At 40.1% G+C, this 13,985-nt stretch overlaps 2 protein-coding genes across 20 annotated transcripts in view; both read right to left on the bottom strand.

Annotated features, from left to right (window-relative positions):
- fam189a1 (family with sequence similarity 189 member A1) overlaps positions 1-5,925 on the bottom strand; it is a 92,725-nt gene extending 86,800 nt beyond the window's left edge. For 3 of the 5 annotated variants that reach the window (XM_044350792.1, XM_044350820.1, XM_044350811.1), the window contains exons 1-2: positions 5,736-5,925; positions 4,443-4,881 (exon numbers count right to left, since the gene is read on the bottom strand). In XM_044350792.1, coding sequence (XP_044206727.1) covers positions 4,443-4,691 — 249 coding nt within the window. In that variant the 5' untranslated portion in view covers positions 4,692-4,881; positions 5,736-5,925. The remainder of the gene's footprint in view (positions 1-4,442; positions 4,882-5,735) is intronic. The other 2 variants (XM_044350802.1, XM_044350827.1) reach the window with 2 other exon arrangements.
- Positions 5,926-7,063: 1,138 nt separating this feature from the next.
- The window catches only part of tjp1a (tight junction protein 1a), a 122,321-nt gene continuing 115,399 nt past the window's right edge, over positions 7,064-13,985 (bottom strand). For 10 of the 15 annotated variants that reach the window (XM_044350664.1, XM_044350672.1, XM_044350613.1 and 7 more), the window contains 4 exons: positions 13,662-13,813; positions 13,356-13,576; positions 12,164-12,307; positions 7,064-8,881 (listed from right to left, as the gene is read on the bottom strand). In XM_044350664.1, coding sequence (XP_044206599.1) covers positions 8,787-8,881; positions 12,164-12,307; positions 13,356-13,576; positions 13,662-13,813 — 612 coding nt within the window. In that variant the 3' untranslated portion in view covers positions 7,064-8,786. The remainder of the gene's footprint in view (positions 8,882-12,163; positions 12,308-13,355; positions 13,577-13,661; positions 13,814-13,985) is intronic. The other 5 variants (XM_044350656.1, XM_044350735.1, XM_044350727.1 and 2 more) reach the window with 2 other exon arrangements.

Below are 13,985 nucleotides of genomic sequence, written 5' to 3'. Positions count from 1 at the left end.
CTATGGAGGTCTGACTGACCTCAGTGTGGATTTTGACACAAAACTGAGCTGAATTATTAATACAATAGCTCTTTACACACATGCTGTACTGTCAAAATCATGTATTTGTTGTGATTGTGACAGCTTTTACTTAAGATTAGCAACTAACGTGTTGTATTTGTTCACATTTCAAACTGCAGCAGGTCTGCATTTTATTAGCTGCATCAAAACTAACAAGAACACAGCAGCAAGTTCCTTATTACTGCGAGGAAAACAGCCTCAAGTTCAATGAGTGACACCAAATGGTCATAAATTAATTTAAATAGAAATCAATGTGCGTCTTGATTCAATAATATGCTAATCCACGCTAATATTTGATCGCTTAGCAACATGTATTTTAGTTGTCATGGCATTTAAATTGAACACTCCTTTTAACAAATATTTGTTGGCTAATTATACACTACATTATATTACATGGTGTTTATTTTTGATCCTAAAACAATCACTATGATAAATAAAATGTAGTAAAATCATCCAAAAAGAAAGCAAATTAAAAGCTTCATGCTCATTTGACATTGGAGTGGAAGGGCTGATATTCACCGTGGAGGAAGAGAACGGCTACCAATTACATGTAACACTTCTCCTCTCTGCTCACTTTGATGTTATGAGTCATGAGCGACACCAAAGGCAAGACACTCTGATAGTCCCTCAGTATGCCAGACAAAAACCACGTCAGGATCCAGTTTATTCATATTAAAACAGATAGAAAGCCTTTTATCAAAACGATGACGATTTCCAAACCTGCACTGCAGACGGCACTTTGAAGTATGAGTGAGTGAGTGAGTGAGTGAGTGAGTGTGCGCACACGTGTGTCTTAAGACCTGTTGCCAGGATACTATGTTAGCCTAATAAGGCAGTTAATTAATGATGATTCACTCCTTTTGATGGCTTTACATATCCACATATTGTTAAAGTGTTGCTGCAGAAAACAGGACCAAGCAACTAAACAAACACATCAAACATTTAGATTACTTGTCTTCCTCTATATAAAAAAAAAAAAAAAAAAAAAAAAAAAAAAAAAAACAGCTCTGTATTCCTCATTAAGACTAAATGAGAAAAAGCATATGCAAACATTTATTATGACAAACCTTTAGTGCAGCAACAGATCAGATACGTTCAAATCCAAAACCTTCACGCTAAAAATCACCAGCGCTTTACTCAATAAAAACAAACTGCTTTCGTTAGTTTTGCAGGTATTTGATCATAAACCAAAAATAAAACTTCATTTGAGTACCATGAACATCTGTGCAGAATTTTGAGCCAATGCATCTTGTGGATGTTGAGATATTTCACTGGATAATTGAAAACACTGGATAAAAAGTCAGGTGATTTGTGGGCCACGAATGTCTGCACTAAAACTTTATTCCAACATGAAACTTTGTCCTACTTGCACACACACACAAAGACACAGAGAGCCTCCCACTATGCCACAACAGCCCACTGCAAAACACTTTGTCACCTTCTATTGAAACACACACACACACACACACACACACAAACACATGAATGCCAGGGCAGATTAGTGCAGAATTTGCTGACGCTCGGTGCTTGAATACAGCAGAGGAAGCTGCCTCACAACAAACACTAAGAATACTATCTTAAGCTGCCTTTGTTATGGAACAGTCTGTAGATATGGGATGTTGGAGTGTTACTTTTAGAGAAGCTGGTACACAATATATCATCACTCCTCTTCTTCCACAAAGCCAGGAGAGCGGGGGAGGGAAAAAAAAACAAAAACAGAAGACACAGTAAATCCTTCTCTGGATCTTTTTAAGAGAGGAGAGGAGGAGAGGAGTCTTCTGGGACAATAAAAACTGATATACAAAGACAAATAGCATCAAAATCTACTTTCAATTTGTAAATGATGCAAGCAATAACTCCTTTTGATGTATTTACATATCCACACATTTTGTCTCAAGTGTTTTTAATTCTCTGTGACAGAAAATGAGAGAGGAACGGAGAGGCAGTTTGTACGTTCGTGTATGTGTGTGTTTGGACGCTTGGAACCCTTCCGAGCTTAATTCATGGAGATGAGGTGGACCGTAATTTGTTCTGCATGTCAGCCGCTGACAGCTGCAGCGGCCCTTTGGCTGGCTCGGCCACGTCGTTTCATTTATTGGCCAAACCTAGCAGTGCGGCGTGATTCACAGCCAACGGCATGCAGGTAAACCTGCTGGCAATCAGTGCTGGACGGAGCAGAGAGAGGCGACTGTATGCCGGGCCTCGTGCAAGTCTGAAGCCTCAGAGTCTGCACCGCTCATGGTTGGAGCTCTGCGTCATCTTTTGTCACCTAAATTACTTCTACAGGAAGTGACTGTGGCTGGCTGCCTTGTCTGCTGAGCTAAAGAGTTACAGCAGGGGTGTGGGATGATTACAAGCTTCTTGTTGGGTGCGAGCAAGACGTTTGTAGGATTAGTCTCTGTTGGCCGGGCAAGTGTGTGTGTTAGTGTGAGTGATATACTGTCAAACACACGACTCAGAACATCAAAGCTGCAAGAAATATTTTTGTTCAGTGTGTGTAAAATCAGGATGAGGGAGACTGAACCGTTATGCACTGAGGTTGTTAGGTGGGATACATTTTTCAGAGTGTGTGTGTATATAGGAGGAGGAGAGACAGCTCAGCAGTGATTGCCTTCTCTCGCCGCGACCATGATGAAATCCCACAATAGCAGTCATCACGCAGAGATCCTTAATGACATCCCACAGTGACCACACACAAACTTAACATAGAATTGCAAGGCTGTGGATTTGTCTTATGTACAACACAGTTTTCTAATCAAATCGGCTGCTAGACACGTCTTTCCAATAACCACAGATGCTGCATTTCCTGCTATTATGCGTTGACAATTCAGACCCAACTCCAGGTGTCAGAGTGCTGAAAAATATATATTTTCTAACCTTATTGCCTATTGATTGTAAGTAAATTAAATTGGTGGAAGCTGCCTTTTTGTTTGACTTTGTGCTCATATTGTGAATAAAAGCCTTGTTGTAAATTTGGAAAGAAAGAAAGTAATTCAGAGAAGTGTGGGGGGATTTTAGAGCTTTCAGCTTTACAAAGAATGACTTCCACTGTCTGATTGCTTGCGGGCAAACGACTCTCAACACCAGAGTCTCCGGATGGAGAGCTGGTCTCAACCACATTATCTGGGTTTTGGCGCCACTGTGGCCGATGGTTCTTGCTGCTGCCGATCACTTTGTTTTCAGTACCTGACTCAGACTTGATTCAAGTACCAAACCTCTGCTGGATTACATCCAATACAGTCTTCCTCTCATGTGCCTTGTCAGAGGATATCATCCCAAGCTGTACATTTGAGCAAACATAGCTGCAAAGCAGTAAAACAGGCTATTAAAGATGTTTCCCCACATGTGTTGGTGTCAGGACACAAAGTTGCAGGTTTTGGTGCACAAAAGGTAACAGAAGGTAAGATGAACGCAGCACAACAGGCCTGAAACACAGAAGCTTGTCCAATCAGCCTCAGGCTAATCATGTATGACCTTTGAACTTTGACCCCTGTGGTTCCTTAATATGCCCTTGTAATTGTGCACTCCCACACATACAGGCACTAACACATGCCCTTTCTCTGTCTCTCTCTCAAACACACACACACACACACACACACACACACACACACACACACACACACACACTGTCCTCCCCTCCTCCCTCACCCCTGCACTCTGCCCCAGTGCCTCTATAATTAATGGACCAGCCCTGCTCGGGGTATCTGGCAGGAAATCAAGGAAGTGCGCATTCATAAATATTTACAGAAACAACCATGAAAGTTTCACATGTAGAAAAACACAGCGTCTCAATGTCGATTCTCCCCAAACATATCCTACTGTTCACAGAGGAAGAAGCAATGTATAGTATTTAAAAATACACCCCTCCTCTTTCTCCATCTTGTGTGTATGTGTGTGTGTTATCACCGATTACCACAGAGGCTCTGCATCCTAACTGCTTGAGATTTTCTCTTCCTTCCTCAAATAAATGCTCTTTTTTCATGGCAGCGTCAAGCCAATTAGTTGAGCTCTGCTTCCTGAGATGAAAAGGACATGACTGGACATCTTTGAATCTCAAAAATCACTGGATGAACTAACCAACAGTACAATGTGGATATAGGGTATTAAAAGTATAGGTTGATAGAGGTCATATTTTATAGCAATTTTTGTCTTTTATCTACATTGAATAGCCTATAAGACCAATATACAGACATAATATTCATATAATTTCAAAGGTTTTAGGGTTAATACTAAGAAATAATATGTTTCCATCATATTCCCATTGATACTTAAGTGTATTATGATTTCATAATTAGGTTGCTACAAGGTTTTTCTTTTAAGCTGAAAATCTCATTAATTCATGCCACCAAACACAAGCAGCACTGTGTGATTGATGTACTCACAGAGAAACCTGCCCAGAAGGGGCAGGAGTGCCGGACCCTGGGTGACGTGGTGAGAGCCAGAGCCGCGAAGCTGACGGCCAGGATGAGACTCCCCAGGACCATTTGAGAGACCCCCAGGGCCAGCATGATCCGGGTTCGGGTCCGGTACTCCCTCAGTCGAGACAGGCTGCGGGACAGCGACGCCGGGCTCAGGGACCCCGGGCCGCCCATACCGCTGCTGCCGCCGCGGGGCAGCGCGTTCACCGGCATTGTCACTCAAGGGTAGCCTACCAAATGTAGCTGTGTCCAAAGAGGGACAATAACATCCAAAAAGAAAAGAAAAAAAAAAGCAGAATCTGCGTGTTTGAGCCTGCGATGTGATGGTAAACGGTGTAACTCGAGGTCAGTGTCCGATGTGGATGATCTCCATCAATTAAGACGCTCTCCAATTAGAGATGCGCTGCAGTGGATGGGAGGAGAAAGGTGAGAAGAGAGTGGACTGGACGAGACACCAGATGTTTACCATAACAGACGCAGCAAGCGTGCAAATTTTCAAGTCCATATATACCAAATAAACCGCCTGACTTCTCTTTGACTGTTCCGGCAAACAACCCATTCCTCAAAAGTCAGCGCGTAAAAAAGGCAAAAACCCCAAAACGTATCATCCTGCTGTCAACCAGCCTTGCACCATTGTCACGCTGTCATGCTCGCCTCTGCAGGCTCCCCAACAACTCAAAGAGAGAGATGAAGCCTGGATAAGACGCGTGAATCAAAAAGGTGAGAGACGCAGCAACAACAACAACAAAAAACCGTCCAAATGGCTGAAAATCAGGCAGAATCTTGCGGGTTTTTTTGAGGGGGTGGTGGTTGTTTGAATATCCGCAGTTGTGAAGGAGCAGCAGCGCTTCTTCTGCGAAGCACCAGCCGTGGTTTTTCACAGACGACAGCAAATCTCACAGCCAGGACAGGAGATGCACACTGCGTATTGGAGATGTGCCACTCTGCGCGACTGCATGGCGGCGAGCTGCGCGCAGTAGTGTTTTACTACGATAGTGAAGGAGGGGAGGTGGGCTCTTTACTATCAGGCAACATCAGAGGAGCTGCTCGTGATTTGTTACCACTGCTGACGATGCAGAGCTGGAGGAAAACGTGGTAGAATTTCGACGGACATCATAAGGATGAAGTGTTATTTTTCAGGAAAGAGTGCGCAATTACGGTTTAAGCTCCTTATTCTTACATTTTTTACCATTACTGTATAAAATCTACTGAGCAAAAACATTAAAACGAGTAAGATTTAAGTTCACGTGAGTTTACCTTTTATAAATCAAACTTGTATATGACCTCATCTGCAGCCGCAGTCTCTTGCAAACGCCGCATCAGGACATTTTCGCCTGCATTGTCATTGAACATTGGCTCTGTATCATCTGGCCGTCACGCACTGAAATTAAGTCCATATAGGTAACAGGCGTCATAATGCGACACACCTGGTGAAGATGTTTCCTGAGAGCTGCAAATAATCACACAGGCTGCACGTTATTAAGTAATTAGTGCTCATTCAAAAATGTCCCCGAAAGCCCCTATATTGTATAGTATATAGTATAGGTTCACAGCCCTGAATCAAAGTCTGCTTGTGACGTTTAATTAATTTCAGGTTATGGTAATGAGTTATGAGCAGTTTAACCAAAGAGGAATTAATTTAAATTAAATTATTTCTGCAAGTCTGCAAGAGGTGAAAGAATCCAGTATTCCTCAAGAAAGAAGACAGAAGTCAGAAAAAAATAAACATGTTCTTTCTTTCCTTCATGTCTTTAATCAGCTTGTGACCCTTCAGATTTATCTTGACCTTCATTTGTGGGATCCTCACTGTTTTAGCTTATATAAGGTTCCTTTACCTGTTTTTTCCAGCTAAAATAGACACTGACTTTCTATAGCACTCATTTAAAAAAAGAATACATTCAGGAATACTTAGTAAATTATACTGTATTATGGTGATTCTCTTTTGGAAAAAGTGTTAGCAGAGAAAGTCAAATAGTGCTGAATGACTGAAGTATTTCTGACCTTGTGCAGCTCTCATTCAGAGCTCATCTGCGCCACCTGGCTGCGGCACCTGGTCCATGGTTTCCCCTAAAAGAAATGATGTTTGCAGCCAAACAGCACAACCAAAAGTAAAACTGAAACAAGTAACTGAATAGTTGAATGACAGAAAATTAATCAGCAAAAATGTTGATAGTGAATAATTGCCTTTCAGCAAAAATGCGAAACGGTTCCAGCTCCTCAAATGTGATGATTTGCTGCTTTTCTTTGTTGTATGTGATAGTAAACTGAGTATCTTTGAGTTTTTCACTGTTGGTCGCATAAAACATTACATTCAAGTTAACTCTGACACATTTCAATAAGCATTTTTCACTATTTCCTGACATTTCATAGAAGAAAAAAATAATTTAGAAATTGAGCAGCAGATTACCTGATAATGAAAATAATCAGTCATTGCAGCCCAAGTAAAATGATATATAAATGAACAATAGAAAGCCAAATATAGCTAACTGAAATACAAATCAACTAAGCTCCTTATTTTAGAAAAAGATAAATCAAAACAAATTTCACTCTGTATGAAAAAAAGAGACTTCTTTACAGTGACGCTCTTTACTTTAAAAATGATTTTATTTATTAATACAGTGGTATACTTAAAATTGTGTTGCAGAGGAGAAAAAAAAAAGTCAGCCACACGTGAAGAGCTAATATCCAATTAAAGCCGTGTTATATCTAAAAATAAAATGGTACTGGTGTGCCATACATAATATATTGTCTATTAGTACAAAAATACATTTAAGGGCACACAATACAGCATCCAGTATCACAAATTGGTGAGGGGGACACTTTGAGAGCACACCCTTTTAAAAGAACATGTTTTAAATGTATTTTAGCCCAAGCACTTTCCTGATCCTTAAATAACCACAAAAAGACCTTTTTTTTTTGTGACCGTAATTGAGTTTGAACATATTTGTAGAAAAGGTGTGATGAATTATTGTCAGGTTACAAGTTCCAAGGCTCGAGGGTATATCCAGAATACAAAGATAACCACGTTCACTTTCTTCCACTTTTTAAAACATGTTTTCTCTAAGTTTTATACAAAAAAGAAAGACTTACAAAAAGTTCATTTACAAACAAAAGAACCAAGGCAATATGCTAGCTTTATTTACAGCCACTTCTTTTCTGTTGTTTTTTTTTTTTTTTTAAAGTAATGCATAGCAGATAAAAGAAGAGCATACCTTTGTTATCCTTTATCAACCGTTATTGTGTGCTAAACCCAAGTTCATTTATACAGTGGGTTCACAAAAAAAATGGCAAAACAAAATGACATTATACCATAATTTATCATAACTTATTTTTTTTTCTTAATGAAAAGTGAATAATCTGCAGATAAGGCATCGCTGCTTATTTGTGTGTGAGTGCAAGAGTGCACAGAGAGAGACAGAAAGAAAAAAAGAGAGAGAGAGAGAGAGAGAGAGAAGTAGAGAAAGAAAGAGAGAAACTGAGATGTGAAAGAAGGAACTGAGGAGGCTACTGGACCTGAGTAAAGAACATGCATAGATCTCCCTCAGGCTGGAAGGAGAGATGTGGTACTCGATAAGAAATCAAGCTACGAGATATTACTGTAAGAAAAGCAAGGAAGGAAGAAGTTTAAGGAAGAACGATTCTACAAGTGCGCTGCTTGGGTTCATGTCCAGCTGATGTTTCCTTCAACAGATACTTGCAAATGTCACCGTCATCTGTCTCAAACCTTCATTAATAAGTGGAGAAAAAAAAAACGTGGAGATACATATTTATATTCAGTCACCTGAACTGAAAAATAACATGTTGACTTCATAAATTTTTAGTAAATTTTCTCTATACTACTATATATACTGTATGCATATATAGCATAAATATACCGACACAGGTTTTTTAAAAGTATGTACACTGGTTGCACAACTTCAAAAACCATCCATCCATTTATATTCATGTCAAAATCACATTAAACATCGCCTTATATAGAGTGTAAATCCTCAGTGGCATGGGGCATGCATCAATGGTTTCATTTCACATCAAAACTTCAATATTTGGGGGGAGGTGGTGGTGGTGTGGGGGGTGGTAAGTTTGCAACGATCATCAGTGTCTCTCCTTCATCCATGGGCGCAGTAAACAGCACTGACTGGATCTTCTTCATACTCCATTAGTGAGGTGTGTATGGTTTGTTTGGAGTGCATCAGTCAGTGTGTGTGTTTGTGTGTGTGTGTGTTTGTTTGTGTGTTTATGTGTGTCCATCCCTCGGCATTTTATCCCATGGATCCAACATTCAGTAACATCACACCTGCTGGCCCGTCTTTAAAAGTGGTCGATGAGCACAGAAACACAGTTGGCTCCCACCAGGTAGTTGGGGTCGCCGGGGAGAGACTTGTTCTGCCAACTTTTTGGGTCACCTGAGGACAAACAGACATGATGATTTTTATATTAAAATTTGAGTCATTTATCTTATAAGCACTGTTCACTTGACCACAAAATCTGTTGCACTACAAAGTCACATTTTAAAACAACAAATCACTACAAAACTTAGAAATCTACTGTCTTCAAGCCATGTTAAGTGATATTGCACGGCCTATATCCAAGCACTGTTATACAGGAGACTAGTAAAAATCTATTTCATATTTTTATTGAATGTCTTGTTGACTGTAAATTAAACCTCAGTCACTGTAAGGTCTGAGTGTAATTACAATTATAAATGTACAGGTCTGTGCCAAGAGGAAAGTTCCAGTAATCAATCAGAGGGAGCAGAGCCAGCCTGGCAGAGGTCCATCGATACAGCGCAGACTAACTGTACATGTGACAATGTAACTGCAGCCTCCTCGTTTAAGGCTGTAAGTCTTTAAACTGGCGATGTTGAGCTCAGGCTGGAAGAGCTAAACGTCAATATAACAAGAGGATTATCTTCTGTTTAGGTATGACAAATAAAAAGGAAGAAGGGGAAAGTTGCAGAGTGGTAACTGATAAAATTCTCCATTTCAAGTTCTAAAGGTTGATGTTTCGTCACGCCGCCGACTTCAGGGTGAAAATAGTTGATTTACCCTGAGGAAGGCTGTGTGTTGGAACAGTTTGAAATAGAGACATGCATGTAGATTCGAGTGTGTGGCGTTCCCCCTTTTTGAAGTCTGCCTGCAAACCAGCATCTCACTGGAAAAGGTGCGTTTTCTTTCAGTTCCTCACGTGTACTGAAAACATGTCAAGTTGTTGTAGCAGGAAATTAAAGCGGAGCTATAAGTTAAATTTGGCTTTTTAAAATATTTCAGGAATCATCCAAAGGGAAATCTGATTCAGTAATATAGTCAAACAACATATCACAATATTAAAAAGAATCCCAGAATGTGATAACAATGACGTTATAGTTACTCTGTGGAGTTTTAAATGAACATTAATGTTCTTTTTTGTGTGTATTCTTGGGCTGCAACTAAGGACTATCTTCATCATCATCATTCTGCCCTTTTTTTCCCCTCAATCAAGTGTTTCGTTTAGAAAATAGAGAGCAATTACAATTTCAAGGTAGCCGAGAGAAGTGGCTCTGGAAAATTTCCAGTTAATCGACCTTGTGCTGAGAATTTTATGTCAAACTACTATTTCCACTGATGAACCTTCAAGCTCAATTTTCAAAGCCGATTTTTTTTTAATCCAAAACCTGAAAGTGTCACTGAAACCTGCATTGTTTACACAGACTATCAGTCTTCTTCTTCCCTGCCTTTTATTGGTGCACTGCTGAGTGTCTTGGTACGTTATTACTACCAGATGATCGGTAAAATAGTGTGAAACCGTCAGCAAGAATGTGTATTGAGTTACCCGCATGCCTCCTAGTGTGAGTGCTAGTAGAGCAAAACAAAGACCTGCTCATCAAAACATTGCTCCATAGCTCCATTAGTGGTCAAAAACTCCACAGGGTACCTTTAAATGATAAATATCTTATGTGGCCAAACCATAAAGAACAAGACATTCAGTAATTTGACACTAATATACTTTGGCTTTGTCTTTATACACAATATAAAACACTGACACATAAACTGTATCACAGTGCTTCTGATTTCAGCCTATATGTACGTTAACAAAAATCTACACATAGTTTACTACATAGTTTAGATAGAAGAGAGGTCAGTAAGATGCAGAGAGTTGTAAAGGAGGGGGAAAAGAGAAGAAGGGAAGCAAAGTGAGAAGAAAAAACCCGCAGAAGGGACAGGAGGAGGCCGGAGAGTGGCCTTGCTTCACAATAAGAGGATTACGACACAGCCCGATAATCCTCCCACAATTCAGCGGGACAACGGAGCGAGCTGACATCTCATTCAGCTCTCCAAGTCTCATCCTTAAAATGAGGCTAATTAACAGCTAATCCTGACCACTGCCAAAATTACCACTGTTTTTGAAGACAGGGTGTGAGGAGGACAGTGTTAAGAAAAGGGAAAGGAGAAATAAATTACTTTCTTCTGTTCTGCTTTTCTCTTTCTTTGCTAGAGTTTAGCTTATATAGCTTACGAGCCTGGAGGATTGCTCAAATGTTACAGTTTGTTGGCTCAATTACATTTATGATTAAATATTAAGTAATTCTTGTGTTTCTTGATTGTAATTTTTATTAACATGATTTGTAGAGCATTCTCTCTTTATCTGATATACATCTGAATTTCATAAACTATGTTCCTCAGTGTTGTGCTTTGTGGTTTCACTTGATAATACTTGAAATATTTCTTTATGTTCCTGGTAAGTCAAGTGTCAGAAACAGCAGTTGAGAGGTTATGTTATTACAGTTGAGTTTTCTGGACTATAAGGCCAAACATGGTGAGCAAATGATTGAAGTGTGCTCAGAAAAAAAATTGAGTTATAGTTATTTGAAGAGATTTGCCTGAATCCTCATCTCCTGCAGCCACTGAGAGCTGCGCCTGGTTTTTCTATTTGCATACTTCTGCTTCCCTTTGAACAAACCAAGGCTAGTCTGAAAGACGAATGAAAGAAAACAAATCTTCTTGCCTGTCTTCTAACCTGAAAGCTACTTTCAAATAAGAAAAAAAAAGGGAAAACAAAGCTAAATTTAGCTGTAGTTTGACTTGGATACAAGACGTCTTTTTATAACTTTTCATTTTTTTTTGCAGGATAATGACGAGCATTATTGGTTATGACAGTGTCCCAATTTGTGGAGGATCTGTAAAAGCTGTTCTTCAGGTCAGGATTTGGGTGGCTATGTGAGAAAAATCAGAGCAACATGCATTATCATAAATAACCTGATGAAATTAAATCCTTGTACAGCCAAGCATCTGATGCATGCATGTTAAATGAAATCAGAGAAAGTTGTTAAGGTGATTTAAGGTGAAAAACAAGAGAAAAATACGGTGATTTCAGCATGTAAAACAATGAGAAGGGACTTTGATCTGAACACAAAATAAAGAAAAATAGTGATACAGCAGATGAGTGACAGAGTGGGTGAGTGAACTAGTGTAAATGATGATGAAAATGAATCAACCCAAAGCCATAATTATAAAATAAAGACAGATTTCCCCCCCCAGACTGATTCTCAAGACTTAAAATAACCAGTTCCAATTTTTGTCAACAGATTTTTGAATAAGTAGAGAATCAGAACTAGGGGTTAAAAACTGATTAAACAGTGACCCGCAACCCTCAAATTGTCACACAGCCAGCCCAAACGACCCCAGAAGAACAGAGAGAGCACAGCATACCCGACGAGGAGTCGGAGGATTTTAGAGCAAAAGACCAACCATCAGGGGTCATTGACGCACAGTGAGGTAAGCGTAGCTCCACAGGCTTCAAAAACTTGAGGCCATGAGGTCCACACATCACCAGCGGGCTGAGCAGGGTCTCTCCTGAAAACACAAACGCAGAACATATAAAGAGATGACGACTGAATCCAGGATGTTAAAATCATACACACAAACACACACACACACACACAAGCAGGTGTCGAATGCAATTTCTCCCTATAGTAGGTGTTGACGGGCTGTGATGGGGAATAGCATTGAACTGTAGCTGGGGATTAGATTCTTTGTGGGCCCACACATGCTAAAAATGTATACACTCATATAACAGAATGACAGTTTGGTCTAGAATTTAAGATCATCTTATTATCATTGTGTTTGATTGCCAAGACTCGTTATGATCAGACAGTGGGGGGCTCCACTGTGGTCTTAGCTGTCACTCTGTCAGAAAGATGAAACTCTATGGTGCATAGCAAGAGCAACTGAGACTGACTGTAATGCAGCAAACAGATGACAACGCAGGTGGAATAAACTGATGCAGATTTAATGAAAAATCCAACTTAAATTGTAAGAAAGAGGGGTTGTAACTAGCAAACATGGCAGCCCTGAATAGGTGCGGCTTGAGGATAAAATAACACAACAGCATTAAAAGCTACACAGATTTTTTTTTACAGTTGATGTTTCATATTTTAGAAGCAGATTTTGTGCACTCTTCACAGAGCGAGCGACAGCAGGTGCTCAGGGAGACCTCTCGTAGATATGTGAAGTACCGACACATGAAGTACGCAGAGTACTTTACACTGTTTTCTAGTTCTAAATGTAAAATACATGTTTAAGAAGTCACTAGTGGATTACCACAGCTGACTAATTAAGGATTCATATATGATTCATAACATTTTGCCCCAGAACCCGATAAATAAATCAATATTTAAATAAACTGTTTCATAAGAAGCAGAATCAGCTGCATCAGCGATCTACTATCATCCATCAGCACAACCTGGCTTTGGATCCAGCATATATATATATCCCTTGATGACAAAATACACAGACTATTGTGAAACAGAATCTAAAAGAACGAAAGTGCATTTGGCTTCAAAAAACATCTAGTGATTTAGATGTGAAGTAAGAAATCATCCCTCCGTGTTTGACATGCTACCTTTCTCCTTGTCGAGTGGCGGCAGGATGCTGTTGTCTCGGCAGACCTTGAAGTAGATCTCCTGCTCCACGCCGTCAGGGATGGCTCCCTGTGGGATAATGATGCTAACACCTGTCTCAATGGAGCTCAGGACGCCACCGTTACTGTTGAAGATACCCCGAGCGGTTGCAACCACTGTGTGGCCCTCATCTTCATCATCGTCATCGTCCAGGGCACTGGGGCTGGAAGATAGAGACCTTCAGGATCACACTCACAAATTCAACAGGAGACCTTGAGTTTAATCTCTGATCAGCTTGAGTTTGTTACCTCACAGGGATGGCCTTGGGCACAGCGTTGATGTTATTGTGCTGGTATTTGGAGCGGTGGTCCATAGTGCGTGTGAAAGTGTCCAGGCCGCTGTCGGGGTCTGTGTTCTGGGGCTGTGGGGGTATCTGAGGCTTCACCGGGCTGGTACGACCCTGATCCAAACAAAAGACGTGTGGTATTTTCAGTTATCTTAGATGGATTTGAGCTCAGTGATATGTAATTTCAAGAGGGATAAAGTTAAATAAATAAGGAAGAACAGCACATTATGAAATCAATAATTGAACCTGAACCAACTGAAATGTTTTTATTTTCACAGTATTTACA

Source organism: Thunnus albacares, chromosome 1 (genome assembly GCF_914725855.1).
Source record: "Thunnus albacares chromosome 1, fThuAlb1.1, whole genome shotgun sequence".
NCBI classification, from domain to species: Eukaryota; Metazoa; Chordata; class Actinopteri; order Scombriformes; family Scombridae; genus Thunnus; species Thunnus albacares.
Note: the sequence above shows the minus strand (reverse complement) of the source record. Positions and strands in the feature narration are given on the sequence as shown.